This window comes from Notechis scutatus, chromosome 15 (assembly GCF_049901735.1).
Source record: "Notechis scutatus isolate UNSWTSFEM ecotype Mainland chromosome 15, rNotScu1.2, whole genome shotgun sequence".
In the NCBI taxonomy this organism is placed as follows: Eukaryota; Metazoa; Chordata; class Lepidosauria; order Squamata; family Elapidae; genus Notechis; species Notechis scutatus.
In genome coordinates this window covers 7,949,832-7,968,892 of record NC_142023.1, presented here as the reverse complement: position 1 = coordinate 7,968,892, position 19,061 = coordinate 7,949,832, and the positions used below count along the sequence as shown (strand labels likewise).

General features: G+C 45.2%; 1 protein-coding gene across 1 annotated transcript in view; it reads right to left on the bottom strand.

Moving 5' to 3' along the window:
- ABL1 (ABL proto-oncogene 1, non-receptor tyrosine kinase) overlaps positions 1 to 19,061 on the bottom strand; it is a 63,561-nt gene that overhangs the window by 15,804 nt on the left and 28,696 nt on the right. The window contains 3 exon segments of the mRNA XM_087944363.1: positions 3,121 to 3,393; positions 6,099 to 6,394; positions 7,543 to 7,716. Coding sequence (XP_087800489.1) covers positions 3,121 to 3,393; positions 6,099 to 6,394; positions 7,543 to 7,716 — 743 coding nt within the window.

Genomic DNA, 19,061 nt, shown 5'->3' with positions numbered 1-19,061 from the left:
AGCACTCCACTTTCGGTCAAATCACCCAGCAATTCACAATCTGATCCTGGAAGGACTGTAGAATCTTTGTTAATGCTTCTCCCCGCTGCAAAAGAACCTATCTAACTCTCCATGAGGGCCATTCCTGGGGATGGTCACCACTCTAGAGCATGGTAACAAATTCCATAATGCAACTGGACTCAGAATTTGCTTCGGAGGGAAGGGAAGGTGGGAGGGAGGGAGGGAGGGAGGGAGGGAAGAAGAAAGGAAGGAGGGAGGGAAGGAGGGAGGGGGAAAGAGGAGGAGGAGACATGACCAAAGTAAAAAAGGGAAATTAGAAAGGGGGGAAGAAAAGGAAGAGGAGAAAGGAAGAAAAAGGAAGAAGAAAGGAAGGGCAATGTGAAAGAGAAAAAGGAAGGAAGAAGGGAAATGTGAAAAGGGAAAAAAGAGAAGAAAGAAGGAAAATGAGAAAGGAAAAAGGGAGGAAGGATAAAAGAAGGAATGGGGAAGGAAGGAAGGAAGGAAGGAAGGAAGGAAGGAAGGAAGGAAGGAAGGAAGGAAGGAAGGAAGGAAGGAAGGAAGGAAGGAAGGAAGACTGGGCAGGAGGGAGGGAGGGAGGGAAGAAGACTGGGAGGGAGGGACGAAGGAAGGAGAAGAATGAGAGGGAGGGATGGAGGGAAGGAGAAAGGAAAGAAAGAAGGAAGGAAGGAAGGAAGACTGGGCAGGAGGGAGGAAGGGAGGAAGAAGATTGGGAGGGAGGGACGAAGGAAGGAGAAGAATGAGAGGGAGGGATGGAGGGAAGGAGAAAGGAAGGAAGGAAGGAAGGACTGGAGGCTTTTAAGAAGAGATTGGATAACCATTTGTCAGAAATAGTACAGAATCTCCTGCTTGAGCAGGGGGGTGAACTAGAAGATCTCTAAGGTGTCTCCCAACGTTATTTCTGACTTTCATGTGGAGCTAATGGTGGTGTATTGATTGTGCCGATTGGCAACGTCACAGAAGGTAGACAAACAAGCATTTGGCCATCAATAGCTGTGGTGCCGAGGACCAGTTAGACTCCTTCTTATCAAAGTTCAGAGGTGGGGACTTCGTTTCCCAGAATTCCTTGGCCCACCTTAGCCAGTACTGAGTTGAGATGCACAAATACAGATGTAGGTCTGGGTTTACACTACACCATTTATTTTACCAAGATCTGCTGAAAATCTAGTGTGGCTTGGCTCCCACATAAAGCTTAAGCCATCAATTATGGTTTATAAAAGCACGCCGAGCCAAACCTTAACCCTAACCCTTTTGGCTTCACTCAGCATGTGAACCAAGCCACAAGCAGCATGAAACTTAACCGAGATCAGCTAACACCAACACCACCACCACCCCCCAAAAAGACAGAGACCAGAAGAAGAATAGAGAAAGAAAAGCCAAGGAGGGGAAATCCAAAATATGGGCCAGATCTACAACGGGGAAATTGAGGCAGCCAACCAAATCAGCATTGGTCCCAAATGCCAGAAAGAAGGGAACTGGGTTCATTCAACGAGCCTCTGATTCACTAATAACTGCGGCGCTACGCCCACCCACCGCAGCAAAAAACAAAAGTCGTTTAAAAGGGGCACAACTCTCTTTAACAACTGCCTTGCTTAGCGATGGAAATTTGGACCTCCGTTATGGTCACTTGGGCGGGGGGGTTGGACTAGATGACCTATAAGGTCCCTTCCAACTCTGATTATCTGTTATCTGTAAGTCGAGGGCAAAGCTTAAGAAAACCGAGAGGGCTTTAGAAGGGCTCTTCCAACACATCTTCCCCCCACGCACCTCCTTCTGTGTTTGTGTTGGTGTGTGCTTGTGTGTGTGTGTGTGTGTGTGTGTTTGGGCAAACACCCCATGCTAATTGAAGTCTTATTTAAGGGCATCGCCGGAGCTCAATGTTGCGAGGAGTTATTGAATGGGGGCAGCGCCGGCCCTCGTTTATCTCTCTGCAGAAACTACTTTGTCAAACCAGCGTCTCTGTGGCTCCAGGCAACTCCGAAAACAGGATAATAAATAGTCTGCGGCTGAAAAATAATTAATCGCTACCCAGAGTCCAGTAGGAACTGCAGCAGAAGCGGCTTAGTGCAGCTGGGAGAGCAACCCTTGCTGGGGAAGCCGTGCGCCATCATTGGAGGCCGAGCCGCGAGCTGCAGGCAAACTTACCTCAGTGCACATGCGCGCGCCTCATGGTTGATTTTTGGCCAGTTTGAGGCCTTTTTCGCCCTCCCAAAGGCTTGAGGAAGGCTTCTGCAGGCTTCTGTAGGCCGAAAACTACCCCGTTTCGTCACTTCCCATTTTTTCGAAAATACCAGAAGTGACGAAACGGGGCTAGTTTTCGGCCTGCAGAAGCCTTCCTCAAGCCTTTGAGAGGCCGAAAAAGGCCTCAAACCGGCCGAAAATCAGCTGTGAGGCGCAGTGCAGGTAAGGGGGTGGGCGGACGGGTTGGTATTCGAAGACTCTTGTGTTGTAAAATATTTCTTATCTGTGATTCTTGGCAGTCTCGTACAGTTTTGGCAAGGCTCGTGCTTATTAAAGTTAATTAGTTAATTAGCAGCCTTTTAACCGGGGATTCGTAAGAATCATTAAAAGGTTTCTGTTCCCTTTGGTTCGTGTTTGTTTTTATTGGAAAAGGATTTGGGTCAGAACACTATCCTACAGGTAGTCCTCAGCTTATGACCACAATGGAGGCCAACATTTCTGTTGCTAGGCAAGACGATGGTTAAGGGATGCGTTGCCCGATTTTACGAGCTTCCATGCCACCGTGGTTAAGTGAACCATTGCAGTTGTTAAGTTAGCAACACTGTTGTTAAGTGAATCTGGCTTCCCCACTGACTTGTCACCAAAAGCGATGGTGTGACCCTTTTCGTGTCCCTTAGGAGCAAAAATCTCCAGAGTTGAATTGGCCCCTTTTTCTCGTATTAGCCAAGATTCCCGATTATTAACACTAGATGGCGGTATTTCCCCACCTTTCAAAAACAACCACAAAAAGGAACTTTTTTTGGGTGGGGGGGCACGAATTTCCCTCTTCCCAAAACTAAGTCTCCTAAAAAATCTGGTCTTAAACCGTGGCGGTAAACCGAATGCAATCGAAGATTTAAAATTAAGATTTGCCATGCTTACCTTGAGGGTCTTCACCGCCACGGTGAGGTTGTACTTCTTCCAGACGCCTTCGTACACCTCCCCATATTGTCCGCCGCCCAGTTTGTGCTTCATTGTGATGTCCGTCCGTTTGATCTCCCACTTGTCGTAGTTGGGAGAGACCCCGTAAATGGTGGGCTTGTTCCTCTTCGGGGCGGGGTAGTGGAGAGTGATGATGAGCCCATCGGCCACGGTTGAGTGGTGGTGGACCAGCTCGGCCAATGTGTTGAAGCGGCTTTCTGACGAGACGTAAAGCTGGAGAGAAGCAAAGAGAGAGAGAGGTGATCCCAACCGTCTTCGGAGGTTCCTCATCTACGATGATGATGGTGGGGAGGTTGGCCGGTGAATATAAGTAGCCCTTGACCTACGACCACAATTGAGCCAGAAATTTCTGTCGCTAACCGAGATGGTTGAGTGAATTCTTTTGTCCCATTTTACGACCTGCAAGTTTTAATCTAACAATGGCAGCTAGAATCACTGTCATTCATACTCTTTCCTTTTATATGACATGTTATTCCCCGTAAAACACGTTATGGGTTTTTGGTTTTTTTAATTCTTCTTAGGAAAGGCCTATCTTTGATTTAAAAAGCCACGTTCTGCCTTCTTTTCCCCTGTGGCTCATGTCAACTTTTACAAAAGATTACAAGATGTTGGATGGGTAGCTTTCGATAGAGGTTTTTCCCCCAAAAAATAATCCTGCAGGCTCTTTCAAATACTGATAAAGCGACAATATACTACACACCTTGAATTTTAACTTTCTTGTTTCCCTTCTTCCGTAATCTTCACCCTGACTCTAGTTTATAGTCCAAGGTAGTCCTTGACTTTTAACCTCCTTCCTTCCTCCTTCCCTCCCACCTTCTTTCTACCTTCCTTCTTTCCTCCCTCCCTTTCTCTTCTTTCCTTCCTCCTTCCACTTTCTTTCTACCTCTTTCTTTCTTTCCTCCCTTTTCTTCCTTATATTTCCTTCCTTCTACTTCCTCCCTCCCTCCCTTTCTCTTCCTCCCTCCCTCCCACCTTCTTTCTACCTTCCTTCTTCCCCCTCTCCCTTCCTCCTTTCCTTTCCTTCCTTCCACTTCCTTCCTCCCTCCCTTCCGGCAGCTGTAGGCCGGTTTCCAGTTATATATGAATACAGGCCCTTTTAGCAACCAGAGGGAATGGCTGCTCCATTATATATGATTAATTCAAGGCAGTCTAAATGATTATCAGTCACCAGAAAATGCAGCTGGCCAAACACGAATTATTCATCCGTAGGCTTCTAGCAATAGGTTCCCTGTCATGAAAAAAATCACCCTGAGAGATAAGGAATACCAAAAAGAAGAAAGAAAAAGCAAAAAGGAAGAAATTTAAATCCCGCCGTCATCAAGCCGCACTTCCTGAAAGACTCCTTAGAAGGTACATAGTTACAATTCTTAGGGAAACCACCGATGTTCCTTGACTTACAACTGTCCGTTTAGGGACCGTTCATGCCACTGACAAAGGGGACCTGTGACTGGTCCTCACACTTATGACCGTTGCAGCGTCCCCTGTGGTCACGTGACCAAAATCCGGGCGCTTGGCAACCAGCGTGTAATTAGGAAGGTTGCCAAATCTCTGGGTCTTTAACTTCCGATAAGCAAAGTCGATAGGCAAAGCCACATTCGTTTTAACAACTATGTGATCCGCTTAACATCCACAGCCAAAAAAAAAAAAGGAAAAGAAAAAGGATTATAAAATCAAGCACGGTCACATAATGAGTCACTTAACGACTGGATCCCTTAGCAACGGAAGTTCCAGTTCCAACTGCAGGAGTTAAGGACTGTCTCTACGTACGGCTTCTTCCTTGATAGCTTTTCGATAGGAGCGATTGAAAAAACAAATGACATATATTTAACCTCGTTTGCAATTTCTCCTCTCTTTTCCGTGCCCTCCTGACACTTTCGCGAGCGGCTTCCGCCCCGATTCCCCAGCCTCCAAAAACGGCTATATTTTCAACTCTGGCTGTTATTAACTTGTCTGATTAAATTAATGAACGCCGTGATAAGGGAAGGTTCTTCACAAGCGAAGAGCTGCCTGGCTCTACCTGATTTCTCCTGGCAAATCCCAGCCGGGATACGAGACCTATTTTATCAAACAACTTCATATTGTCTCATACGACGGCGGCGTGGATAATGGGTCCAACGAGAATCTAATTCCGCACCGTTTCCTGGATGTTGTTTTTATTAAAAACCTCCAGCTGATAAAAGTGTTCTGACAAAAGGCGCCGGTGGACGTTTGGTGCGAATGAAAATCCCTTCGCTCTTATCTCTTCTTGAATAATTCTGATTAAAACAACTTCGGGGTAAGGAAAGAACCATTAATCTGTTCAGTAAAAAGCCTCTCCAGGCATTTCCACTGAGGAAGGATGGACTGGCCTCTAGTGGAAGAAGGAAGCATCGGGTGCTCCTTTTAGCAAGCTCACCCAATATCATGCCCTTGTTGGGGGTCTGATTCTGAGGGGGAGGTCGAATAGCTGACAGGGAGTGGGAGTGTGGCTCCGGTGGCTGTGGAGGAAACTGGGGAAGGGCACAGTCCGGCTGGGCATTCAAAGGATGACCCAGGCCCGCCCCCTCTTCTGACATTGAGACCAATCAACCCATGGAACAAAAGTTGCCTTCGGAAGTTGTGGGAGCTTCATCCCTGGAAGCTTTCAAGAAGAGACTGGACTGCCATCTGTCGGAAATGGGGTAGGTTCTCCTGCTTGGGCGGGGAGGGGTTGGACTAGATGACCTACAGGGTCCCTTCCAACTCTGTCTTGCTTGGCGACAGAAATGTTGGGCCCCATTGCGGTCGTAAGCCAAGGGCTACCTGGAAAGAGTTTGCGTTGATCTGACACCATAAAAATGAAAATGGGAAGAAGCCTCCATCTGAAAAGCACCCAAGTACATAAAACTGGCCCCTTGTGGTGTGCTGGTTTTTGACTGGACAGCTTCACCCCAACTCACCTTCCCGTCTGAGGCGGTGTTGATCCGGTAGTGGTAGACTCTCCCCTCGTATCTCAAGGAAATGGATCTTTGACCAGGGCTGCTTTCACTTTCCCGTACCAAAAAGCTGCCATTGATCCCACTGCTGAGCAGGTATTCCGCTGCGTTGCGGGACACCGGGCCGTGGTACCACGAGTGCTTTTCCAAGCTGTTGACGGGGGTGATGTAGTTGCTGGGCACCCAGCCTTGCCCATTCTTCGTCTGGGCTTCGCACCATTCTCCGTTGTGGTTGTAACCCAAGACGCGAAGTTTTTCCCCTTTTGGGGAGAAAAACACAAACAACAACCACGATCACAACAACTCTGGGAATTGTCGGGAGGCTACTTGGAGAGGGCGGTTCACAAGAAGCAATTAAAACACGGTGAAAGAGCGAAAGAAGGGAATGTGTCCAGTTCAGGGTTGAACTGTGGGGTCCTTGGTGGTCTCTGAACTCCCAGGCCTTTCATGGCCCAACTAGATAACCTAATCAGTGCTGGTTTGTGGAGGAGGAAGAGGAGGAGGAGGACTTTGGGGTCTGTGGTTTCCTTACAGACATTTCATTACCCAACTAGGGAACCTCATCAGTGCTGGCGGGGAGGGAGGTTTGCAGAGTGGAGGACTGTGAGATCCGTTGTGCTCTCTAAACTTGATTATTTTCTTGTAGATGTCTCATTAGCCAACTAGGTAACATCATCAGTGTTACAAGGGAATGGGGTTTGCCGAATGAAGGAGGAGACTGTGGCTTCCTTTATGCTCTCTAAATCTTCTTTTCTGTGCAGACATTTTAGTACCCAACTAGGGAATATCATCAGTGCTAGAAGGGCTGGCTCTTGGTTGATATACAGTGGTAAAATAAAACAGCAACCCCTTTTTTTAATAATTAAAAAAGATCAACCCTTAACTGATGCCACAGGAGCCAATTTTTTCCCTTTTTCTTTTCACTCAAACAACTCCTCTCCCTCCCTTAATGCAAAACCAAAACCAGTTATTTGTGATCTGGGAAGGATTTGCCTCCAGCAAAATCCAGAGGAGCAGCCACTATTCTAAGGTGATTATTGTATTATTGTACCAGCAAACAACAAGTAGCCGGATAAAACAGGGGCCTTTTAAAACCCCGGGGGTCCCAATTTTGTTTTTTCCTCTGAACTTTTGCAGGTTCAGCCGGAGGTCAAAAACCCTCCGGGTGACAATTTGTGCACGATTTTAAGAGAGGCTGCCGGTGCTTTTCTTAACATGAAATTTTAAGAGCATTTTCTGAACGTGAAATGCTCTTCAAATTTCCAGGTGAGCTAAAAAAAGGAAAAGGGAAACCCGAACTTGACATCAGATAAATTCATTCTTGCCAAAAGTAAATTCCTTCCCCGAAATGCCACCCTCTTCTCTTCCTTCCCGTTTGGGCTTATCCCCGTGTCGAGGACTTACTTACCTTTAGTGATGCTGAGAGTGTTGTCTCCGCTGGCGACGAAATCGTACAAGGCCACAAAAAGATTGGGATCATTTTCTCCCGGACCAGAAAGGAGGTTTTCTTTGGAATTCCAGCGGGCAGCTTCGCTGAGACTTTGGGGCTCGAATTCGGAGGCGACGGGCCGTTGAAGCGCTTCTAGTAGGAAGAAAAGTTGAAGAAGAAAGAAAGGAGGAGAAGTGAGATCATGTTCTCGCCCGAGGATTTGAGCTCTTGCTCTTCTGTTCTCCCGTCGGCTGAGCCTACCCACGTTTTTTTTATTTATTTATTATTAAAAAGAAAGAAAAAAATTATCAGAAAAGCACAACGGAAGAAAAAGCGAAGGAAGGAAAAGGTCTTGCAATGGCGAAGTGAATCGGTCCATTGTGAGGCCTGCACAATGCCACAACCCTAGGGTATATTCACGTGAATTCTCTTGAATTCAATTCGAGGGGATTGAATGGGATTCCCCTGAACAAAGAGGGATTATTGGAGAATAGGATTCCATGCAGCCTGAATGCAACCCAGCATTGAAAAGTCTGAATTGCAGAGGATCTGTATGAATACTTAACTGGAAAAAAGGGAATGTTTGGCTTTTTGTACCTAACAGTTCTTCTCTCACATATTCTTTCTCTCTCCTTTCTCTCTCTCCTTCTCTCTCCTTGTTTCTTTCTCCTCTTTCTTTCCTTCTCTCTCATTGTTTTTCTTTCTTTTCTTTCTCTCTCCTCTCAGTTTCTTTCTCTTTATCTCTCCTTTTCTCTCTCTCTCTCCTTCTCTCTCATTGTTTCTTTCTCCTTTCTCTCTCCTTCTCTTTCATTGTTTCCTTCTCCTCTTTCTTTCCTTCTCTCTCATTGTTTTTCTTTCTTTTCTTTCTCTCTCCTCTCAGTTTCTTTCTCCTCTTTATCTCTCCTTTTCTCTCTCTCTCCTTCTCTCTCATTGTTTCTTTCTCCCTCTCTCCTTCTCTTTCATTGTTTCTTTCTCCTCTCTTTCTCCTTCTCTCCCATTGTTTTTCTTTCTTTTCTTTCTCTCTCCTCTCAATTTCTTTCCCTTTATCTCTCCTTTTCTCTCTCTCTCCTTCTCTCTCATTGTTTCTTTCTCCTTTCTCTCTCTCCTTCTCTTTCATTGTTTCTTTCTCTTCTTCTCTCTCATTGTTTTTCTCTCTTTCTCTCTCCTTCTCTTTCATTGTTTCTTTCTCCTCTTTCTCATTTTTTCTCTCCTTCTCTCATTTTTTTCTTTCTTTTCTTTCTCTCTTCTCTCATTGTTTATTTCTCCTCTTTATCTCTCCTTCTTCTCTCTCTCCTTCTATCTCATTGTTTATTTCTCCTCTTTCTCTCTCCTCTCTCACTGTTTCTCTCTCTCTCTCCTTTTCTCTCTCCTTCTGTTTTTCTCTCTCTCCTTCTGTCTCATTTCTCTCTCTCTCTTCTCTACAGATCAAAGCCATTCAAAGCCCCCTCCCCAATAGCTTGTATTTCACTATTTGGTGTGCTGAGTGTTTCTCTCCCCCCCTTTTTTTTTTAAATCCACAACCAGCCACTTCAAGTCTTGTCAAAGGAGCCGAACAGGTGAGGAAAATGTTTTTAAAAACATAAATTAATGAAAGGGGAAACTCTTTCATGCCTGCTCGGATTCTAAGGCAGGAACTTAATCATTTGTTCAACTTGCAAGATCCATGTTTACAAACAGGGAATCACCACTGGGAAGTGCAAATCGTTTCCAAACTGTTTGCAGAATAAGAGCTTTTTGATCTGTTCCCCCCCCAAAAAAAACTCTTCAATGTTAATATGGAGGAACCAGAAGAGATTCCAGCAGCATTCCTCGAGGGTCCCAAAGCCCCAATTTATGCAGATTCCCATGACAGGTAGTTCTCAACTTACGGTACACAATGGAGCCCAACATTTCTGTTGCTAAGGCAGACAGCTGTGAAGTGAGCTTTGCCCTACTTTATGACCTTTTTGCCACCGTTGTTAAATGACTCACTGCTGTCAAGGTAGTAATAAAGTCATTAAGTGAATCTGGCTTTTGCATTGACTTTGCTTGTCTTTCCTTTTCTTTCCCTTCCTTCCTTCCTTTCTTTTTCTTTCTCATCTTTCCTTTTCCTTTCTCTCTCTCTTTCTTTCTCGTCCCCTTTCTTTCTTTCTTCCTTTCTTTTTCTTTCCCTTCCTTCCTTTCTTTCTTTTTCTTTTTCTGTCTCATCTCTCCTTTTCCTTTCTCTCTCTTTCTTTCTCATCCCCTTTCTTTCTTTCTTTCTTTTTCTTTCTTCTTTCTTTCTCTTTCTTTCTTTCTTTCTTTCTTTCTTTCTTTCTTTCTTTCTTTCTTTCTTTCTTTCTTTCTTTCTTTTTCTTTCCCTCCTTCCTTTCTTTTTCTTTCTTTCTTATTAGTTTCTTTCTTCTTCTTCTCTTTCTTCTCCTTTCCTTTCCCGCCTTCCTTTCATCTTTTCTTTCTCTTTATTTATTTTTTCTTCTTTCACTTCTTTCTTTCTCTTTTCCTTTCCTTCCCCTTGATCTTTAAATGAGGATTTCAACTTCACAGGCATAATTTCTCCTTCAAAACCACCTTTTTATTATGTCGTCCCCCCCCCAAAAAAAAGCAAGTTTGTTTTCTCTTTTCTTTTGGAGACTTCTACCTGGTTCCCTTTTCAGGGTTTAGTAGAGGCTGCTGGGACATTTTTTCCTGCATGGGTGGGAGCTGCGCACAATGCAAACGAGAGGGGAGAGCTTTGCAAACCGGCCAGGCTGAGCTGCCAAAAAATCTTTCTTTCTTCCGGCCACTTGAGATAATATTTACCAGGTGGCATCGAGTGGAAAAGAGGATACAAACCAAGATTGGTAGAAACCACAAGAAAGGAGAGCCTGGTTAAGTGCCCTGGATTGGTATCTTGGGAGCTGAGCCAGAGTCTTTCTTTTCTTTCTTTTTTTTAAAAAAGAAAAAAATTGGCTCACCCAAGACATTAAACTTAAAAGCCGTTGGAAGAAAATTTGTCGCTGGGAGTCGGGGTTTTAGGAAGCCCGCCATGAAATAAACAAAAAGAGCAAGGAAGTTTCAGGGATAACTTAGCAGGTTGTTTGATGTGTGTGTTTGTGTGATTGCCGAGTGTGGTGGAGAAATACAATCTGGCAGGTGGCAGATCTGGAAAAAATTTAAAGGACTAGGAAGATCACAGGTAGTTCTTGAATTACAGCCAATTGTTGAGTGACCACTTGATTTAAATTAAAAAAAATAAATAAATTAGAATAAGCACCTCCATATTCTAATCATAGAGATTTCGTAGAAATATGAGACAAGGTGGGGGTGGAGGGGTGTTTCAGTGTCCTTGGAAGAGATCTGAAAGTGATGGATTTTAATTTAAAAAGAAAAAAAGGGAGAGAGAAAAAGACACAGCCTCCCTCTCACCAAGTTGTCTCGTCTCAGCCCTTCCTTTACTCTGCCTGGAGAACTGGAGTTTCTTGGTAAGAACATGGCGGTTGTGAGAAGCTCCAGGAGCCTCATGTGAGCCCTTGAAAGGTGAGATTACAGAAACCAGGAGTGGGTTGCTGATGATCTCAGACTTTGGGGCTTTTAAGTTTTCTGAAAAGACTGCAGGTCTCTGGGGTGGCTGTGTCCGACAGCTTTCTCCAATTTAGCACACATGCACAGCCAGTTTCATGAGGACACAACTACCAGAATTGCTTAGAGGGAGGGAGGGACGCTGAAGTCAAGGGAGAAAGATTGGTGAAGTCAAGGAAGGAAGGATGTGGGAGGGAGGGAGGGAGGACAGTACTGGTAATGGAGTTGAACTACTTTCTGGGGCCAAAGTGGAGGTGGGAACCCTATGCATGACATTATGCCCTTGAAGTAAAGGCAAGAATAGAAAACAGACAAGCAATTATGAAATGCAAAGCTTATTTGATTTGCAGAATCTCCTCGACTTACAAGCATTCCTTGAACATCTGTTCAAAGTTACAACAGCACTGAAAAAAAGCAACTTAAGAACGGTCCTCACACTTACAACCACTGCAGTAGTCCCATGGTCAACATCTCCTCCTCCTCCTCCTCCTCCTCCTCCTCCTCCTTCTTCCCATCCAAGTACTAGCCTTGTTGCCTTGTTTTAACTTTTCAACATAAGCCAAAGTCAGCCAGATGTTGCCACCTGCTTGGGGCCCAGAATCGATTTAGATAGATATTATTTTACATGGGAGCCTGGAAAAAGCCTCCAATCGGAGCCAAATCCTTCCAAGAGCGAGATTGAATCCTCCCTATACGATACTTTAGAGATGATTAAAAAACCTTCCAAGGCTGGAAACCAAGGAAGAAGAAAACGACCGCCATCTTCCTGTGGTAATTGCTCTTTTTATTCTCCACAAACACTGGCCAGGTCCACAAATTTGGCCCTTGCTCTGAGCTTCATCTTTTGAGAAAGATGGAGAGGAGTCGAGAAAGGGTCAAAGAAGGGCAGGGCATTTGGGATGAAGGAAGGCCTGGAAATGGAGCATGGGTGGAGATAGGATCACGCCCTTCAGATGCCTAAAGAGGGACAAGTAGAAAATGGTTTAATGTGATCTCCACCCACTCAGGACATGGAAACACGATCTTCAATGACAAGTTGGCCGATTTCTAATTCCTAAGTGTAAAAAATGAGAGACTTTCAACAGAAGGATGAACTTTGGACACATGGGGAGATTTCCTTTTGTTGACTGTGTTGAGATATAGAATACAGAATAAGAGAGTCTGAGGGAAACTTGGAGGTCTTTGGGTCCAACACTCCTCTCCTTGATGAGTTTCCATCCATGGCTTCTTGTCCTACCTTCAGGTGCTGTGGAGAATAGAATGTAACCCCTTCTTCTTTGGGACAGTCCCTCAAATATCATGTCACCCCTAGTCCTTCTCTTCTTTAGACTAGACATACCTAGTTCCCTCAATCGTACGTATGTCTTAGCTCCAGACCCCTAATCATCTTTGCATCTCTTCTCTGCACTTTTTCTAGGGTCTCAAAATCTTTTTTTATATCATGGTAGCCAGAACTGGACACAAGTATGGCAAAAGGACAGATATCAGCAAAAGTGTAGAGACTGAATGTCGTGCTAATGCACGACAGTGAAAAAGATGTTTGAGGGTCTTCAAACTATCAGGAGATGGAGAGATAACACCAATCTAAAGACTGCAGATCGTTGGAAGCCTTCTTGTATCTAAATGGAATCACAAATGAGGTCCTAGCAGCCTTCAGAAGTCAGAAAATCAGGTGCACTTAGTTTCTTCAGAAAATGCGTACAGATTGCAAGCTTCAACAAGCCTGTTGAAAGGAGTTCAACACCTCCAAGTGTATCAAACCCCAAATCCAAAACAGGAAGTGTGATCCTCCTTCATCCGCTCAACCCCCTTTTTGCCAATCCCTAACCGCAACAACCTCTCTCAACTGGAAGTCCGAATTTCCTGCCGTTTTATGAGGATGGAAACCCAGCTCCTGGCCCCGCATAAACACCAGAATTTCCTCTCTGTGTCCTCCAGACCATCATTCCTGGCTTCCGAAACCAACCCCAGTCACCTGACCAAACATAAGAGGCTCAGCAACATGGTCATGTGACTGTTTTTGTACAACGGTTCTGCCGAAAATGGACACTTTCTGGTTTTTGACAAAACTATACTCCAACCCCCTACTCAAGCAAGAGACCTTACACCATTCCAGAACAAGTGACTGTCCATTCTTTTCTTAAAAGTCTCCAGGGATGGAGCTCTCCCACAAGTTCTGGTGGCAAGCAGTTCCACGGATTAATTCTCACTGTCATGAAATGTCTACTTCATTGTAGGTTTGGATCTCTCCTTGATTGGTTTCCATTTGTTACTTCTTGTCCTGCCTTCAGGGGCTTTGGAGAATAGTTTGCCCCCCTCTTTTATATTGACAGCCCCTCAAATATTGGAAGGTTGCTACTTTACCAATATTCTCCTAGCTTTTCACCTAACGCATCGTTTCTTAATTAGGTCCCAACCGGGAACCTTTGGGGACTGGAGGCTGTATTAAAATTCTCTTGTCTGTGGTTGTTGGTCCAGTGCAGTTGGGTCGTGAAACATCTGCAAGTAAGCCACCAAGCTCAAGAGACCACTGAGGACCTTACAGTCCTCCTCCTCCTCCTCCGCATACACCCCACTCCCTTCTAACACTGATGATGCTACCTAGGTGGGTCGTGAAACATCTCAAAGAGCACCAAGGACCCCACAGTTCAACCCTGAGCCACAAACACCCTCTCCTATCAGTAACTTGTTTTTGCTTTGACTTAATAATCAAGAAAAATACTTGTTTTTGATTCAGCATCATTTATAAACAAGAGGAAGGGCTCAATTGAATCCACTATTTCAAACTTTTGGGTTTCGGGGAGGATTTTGTATGGGGAGGGGGGCATCTTTTGATGCTCAAGCAACCCACAGGGCTGACTGGCTGGAGAAAAATCACGTGCTCTTGTTTCTGCTTTCAAAACTGACAGGCGGAGAGGGAGGGGGAGCAAAAAAAAGAAGAATTCTTGGCCCGCCTAATGTTTGCAATTGAGTGGCATCCAGGACTCCTGACTAATCCACCATTGAAATCCTGGAAAAACAAAAGTTATTAAGTACAATACCACGGGAAAGTTGGGGCGGGCAGAGGAAGGAGAGATTTCTCCTCCATTCGGAAAATAAGATACGCGGCAGTGCAACGATGCGCCGAAGGGACTTCACCAAATCCAAGCGGAAAGTATGCCGATGAGCTGCAGCAAACATCTTAATGGCCAACATTCCCCAGAAATGCCATAATTGATACGATTTAACCCTCCACCCCCCTGGTTGAAGGAGGCCCAGCCCATGTTTTCCACACTCTTAACATGGATTGTAAATTCATTCCTCTAAACCCAAACTCCCAAAGAATTTGCAATGAGGGGAATCCGAAGGGAATATTAAATTTGGAAGGAAAATAGATGAAGCTCAAAGCAATCATTCTCACAAACGCATGCCCCCCTCCCTCTCCTCCCCAGAAACAGACTTTTTTTTGGCCCTTCCTTAGATTGGCTTAAATCAAAGCCTTTGTTTTCTTCTTCCTGAGATGTGTTTAAAAATTCTTCTTGGAAAGTCAAAGTAATTTTGTCTTTTTTTTTTTTTTTTAAATCCACCCAAATGGAACTGGGGTATTTGATACCCAAAAGGCCTGCTGCTTTAAGTTGTTTTTTTTTTCTTTCTCACCAACCTTCTTTAATGTTCCTCAACCATACATGGAAGATAGAAAAGAAGCACAACTTTTTTTGTGGGCTAGAAGTTAATAAAAATCACCTGTTTGGCAGTATCTTTTTCCCATGCTGGAAGAGGGAGAAGAGGAGGAGGAGGAGGACGAGAGGGGGAGGGGAAGAGGAAGAGATGGAGAAGCATGTCATGAGGTTGGCCAAAGGGAAACTGAGGCAGCCAAGATCCACTGCTTATTCCATTGCCTTATATTCTCCTGGAAAAGGAAGGAAGGAAGGAAGGAAGGAAGGAAGGAAGGAAGGAAGGAAGGAAGGAAGGAAGGAAGGAAGGAAGGAAGGAAGGAAGGGGAAGGAGGGAGGAAGGGAAGGAAGGAAGGAAGGGAAGGAAGGAAGGAAGGAAGGAAGGGAAGGAAGGAAGGTGTCAGGGTTCTGGCAGTTACTCCAATTATATGTTTTATAGTTGACAAAAGGAAGGAAGGAAGGAAGGAAGGAAGGAAGGAAGGAAGGAAGGAAGGAAGGAAGGAAGGAAGGAAGGAAGGAAGGAAGGAAGGAAGGAAGGAAGGAAGGGAGGGAGGAAGGGAGGGAGGAAGGAAGGGAAGGAAGGGAAGGAAGGAAGGAAGGAAGGAAGGAAGGAAGGAAGGAAGGAAGGAAGGAAGGAAGGAAGGAAGGAAGGAAGGAAGAAGGGGAGGGAGGAAGGGGAGGGAGGAAGGAAGGGAAGGAAGGAAGGAAGGAAGGAAGGAAGGAAGGAAGGAAGGAAGGAAGGTGTCAGGGTTCTGGCAGTTACTCCAATTATATGTTTTATAGTTGACAAAAGGAAGGAAGGAAGGAAGGAAGGAAGGAAGGAAGGAAGGAAGGAAGGAAGGAAGGAAGGAAGGAAGGAAGGAAGGAAGGAAGGAAGGAAGGAAGGAAGGAAGGAAGGAAGGAAGGAAGGAAGGACTTTGAAAGTTCCTAATTCATCCCACTCCCAAAAGGAGCCATTCTTCTCCAAATGCACAACCGAGTCCACTTTCTACAAGGACTTCTGCTCAGACAAGGAGACCAATTACAGGCCCACAGCAGAACTGAGAGGGGAACAAAACCACAAAATCTACTTTTCAACCACGGCAGCCCTGGACTTACCTTCCAAATAACAACTGGAAGATGAAGAGAGTCCCTTTTTTGACTTACAACCGACTAATTTCAGGCAAATCTCCAACATTTTCATTGGTTAGAGGAACACCTCCAGCCCGATGCTCTCCACGGATGCCCCCTCCCCTGATTTTCGTCTCCTCTTCTCTCTCAACTTCCAGGCCAAAAAAACAAAACAAAAAAACAACCCTTCTCTGCTTTCTGTACGAAAAATAAAATAAATTCCACTATAAATCCAGCCTTCTGAAAACCGTTAGTTCAACGCCGGCCATTCCATCTCTGACACTTTCCATCGCGTCTCTCCCCAAAAGTTAGAAGCTGCTTCTCCTTCGCTTTGCATTCTTAAAGGCTTCCTTAAGCAACTCCGGCAGAAAAGAAAAGAGAGAAGTTGGCTTTTTCAAAAGGGAAAGAAAAAAAAAAAGAAAAAGAGGAGGAGGGGAAATGGAGGGAGGGAGAGAGAGAGAGAAAGAGAGAGAGAGAGAAGTTACTTGGAGCAAAGGCTCCTAAATTTCCCCAATCTGTCCGTCCAGGGAGGGGAGGCAGACGCTTGATTTGCAAAGCTTGAATTGCCAACAAAGGCCTTCCTTCATTCTTTGGCGTGACATCAGGAACGCCTGGACCGCCCACTGCACATACTTAACTCCTAAGAGTCCTGGTTTTATTGAGACCAAAAACAGTCAAGCATGTAATGAGAGAGAGAGAGAGAGAGAGAGAGAGAGAGAGAGAGAGAGAGAGAGAGGGAGAGAGAGAGAGAGAGAGAGAGAGAAGAGAGAGAGAGAGAGAGAGAGAGAGAGAGAGAGAGAGAGAGAGAGAGAGAGAGAGAGAGAGAGAGAGAGAGAGAGAGAGAGAAAGAGAGAGAGAGAGAGAAGAGAGAGAGAGAGAGAGAGAGAGAGAGAGAGAGAGAGGGAGAGAGAGAGAGAGGGGAGGGGGAGGGAGAGAGAGAGAGAGAGAGAGAGAGGGAGAGAGAGATGGTGGGGAAATTCCTAGCGGGAGAAAAACATCCATCATCGGATGTCCTCTGTCATCCTGCCGGGTTTTATTTCAGCAGGAGGTCAATCAATCAGAATGGGGCTGGAAGGGACCTTGGAGGTCTTCTAGTCCAACCCCCTGCTCAAGCAGGAGACCCTATACAATTTTCAGACAAATGGCTGTCCGGTCTTTTCTTAAAAACCTCCAGTGATGAAGCACTGAACTTCTGGTGGCAAGCTCTTCCACTGGTTAATTGTCCTCACTGTTAGGAAGTTTTAGGAAGTTTTAATTCCAGGTTGCTTCTCTCCTTGATTAGTTTCCATCCATTGCTTCTTGTCCTGCCTTCTGAAGGTGCTTTGGAGAATAGCTTGACTCCCTCTTCTTTGGGGACAGCCCCTCAACTACTGGAATCCTGCTATCATGTCACCCCTAGTTGTTCTTTTCTCTAGACTAGCCATGCCCAATTCTTGCCCCACGCGCCTGGCCTGGCCACCGGGCTGCTGCTTTCCGCTTTTTTCTTCTTCTGCTTTTGGCTGCACACAAGGGAAGCAGCAGAAGTCTTTCTTTCTCTCCCCCAAACTCCGCCAGAAATGAGTCTTTGGGACCCTGCAAGGCCTCCTGCTCCAAGAGGCTGCACTGGCAAAGACTCATTTCTGGCAGAATTTGAGGGAGAGAAAGAAAGACTTCTGCTGCTTTCCTTGCATGAAGCCAAAAGTCTCTCTCTCTCTCTCTCTGTCTCTCCCCCTGAAAACGGAGCTGGATCCTGCAATCCCAAATAAAGAATGATCGATCGGTAGGAAAATAGGTTGGGGAATTTTCCTGCAGACTTTTTGGGGGATTTTTCCCAAAAAAAGGGTTTAAAATTATGAGTTTGGTGGTCCCTGAGGTCCAAAAGGTTGGCAACCCCTGGACTAGATGACCTCCAAGGTCTCCTTTCCAACCCTATTATTCTATGTTCTATCCATGCTGGTGTATTTTCACAACAATATGGAAAATGTAGACCGTTCCGTTTTCCTGGATGTTTTTTTTTCTTCAATTCTCCTATACTGATGTTTTCTGAAATTCCTTGAGTCTCTTCCCCCCATCTAATAATTAACAAGATTCAATCCTGTTGGGCTCTTCAAGATCAGCTGTCAACTAGATGCTATAAACCAGGATCCCTCATTTTCCAACGGTCTCTGGGTTTTTTCCCCCCCTTGTTTTCAAAGAATCCAGGAAGGAAGAGTCACTTGGCAGAGGAGACTAGAACGAAGCCCCGCTATTTTTTTTATCTCACAATGGCAGGAAGGAATTCCTGTTTAGATAGTCGTCCCGCCATTTGATATCTATTGTTTGGTTCTCTCCCTGGTTCCTAAGCTTTCGATCTAGCCTTCAAACTAGAACGACACCACCTTGCAAAGCCTGAGTGATTTTCACCCCTCCTCTCCCTCTTATCCCAAGGTGGGTCAAAGTAGCGCTATCTTGGATGAAAGGAACTGGGTGCTTTCAGAAGTTGTGGTTTTGAAGAAGAGGTTGGACGACCGTTTGTCCGGAATGGGATAGGATATCCTGCTTCAGTAGGGAGTTGGAGTAGAAGATCCCTTCCAACTCCCTTGTCTTACATATTCTGATCAAGGGTTTCCAGAAGTGGCTCATAGGGAGGAGCTACTCAAGACGCTCCTACTCCCAGTCATTAAAGGAGAAGAATTGAGGGGGGGAAGAGGAGAAACTCAAGAGAGGAGATATACAGGAGCTACTACTCTTTCAAAGTTGTAACCGTGATTGAGTTCTGACTTGAATCAAAACTCGCTTAAGGTTGAACATCTTTTCTGCTGGAGATGTTTCAGGAGAAGCTGGGTAGATGGTCAGAATTGAGTAACAGAGTTGGAAGGGACCGTGGAGGTCTTCCAGTCCAACCCCCTGCCTAGGCAGGAAACCCTACACCACTTCAGACAAATGGTTATCCAACATCTTTTTAAAAAACTTCCACTGTTGGAGCATTCACAACTTCTGGAGGCAAGTGGTTCCACTGATTAAATGCTCTAACAGAGATACCACACAGGTAATCCTCAACACCCAACCATTTCTTTGGAGCGTGTAGTGCTCTCAAATATTTATTTTCACGTGTTTTGAACTACAGAAATCCAAGGGTTATTAGCCAGCAACATGATCTGCTATAGCATTAGGATGCGGCTAAGTCCCCATGGATCAATTTCCTCTCTGGATTTGAACCCAGGCCATTGGAATGTCCAC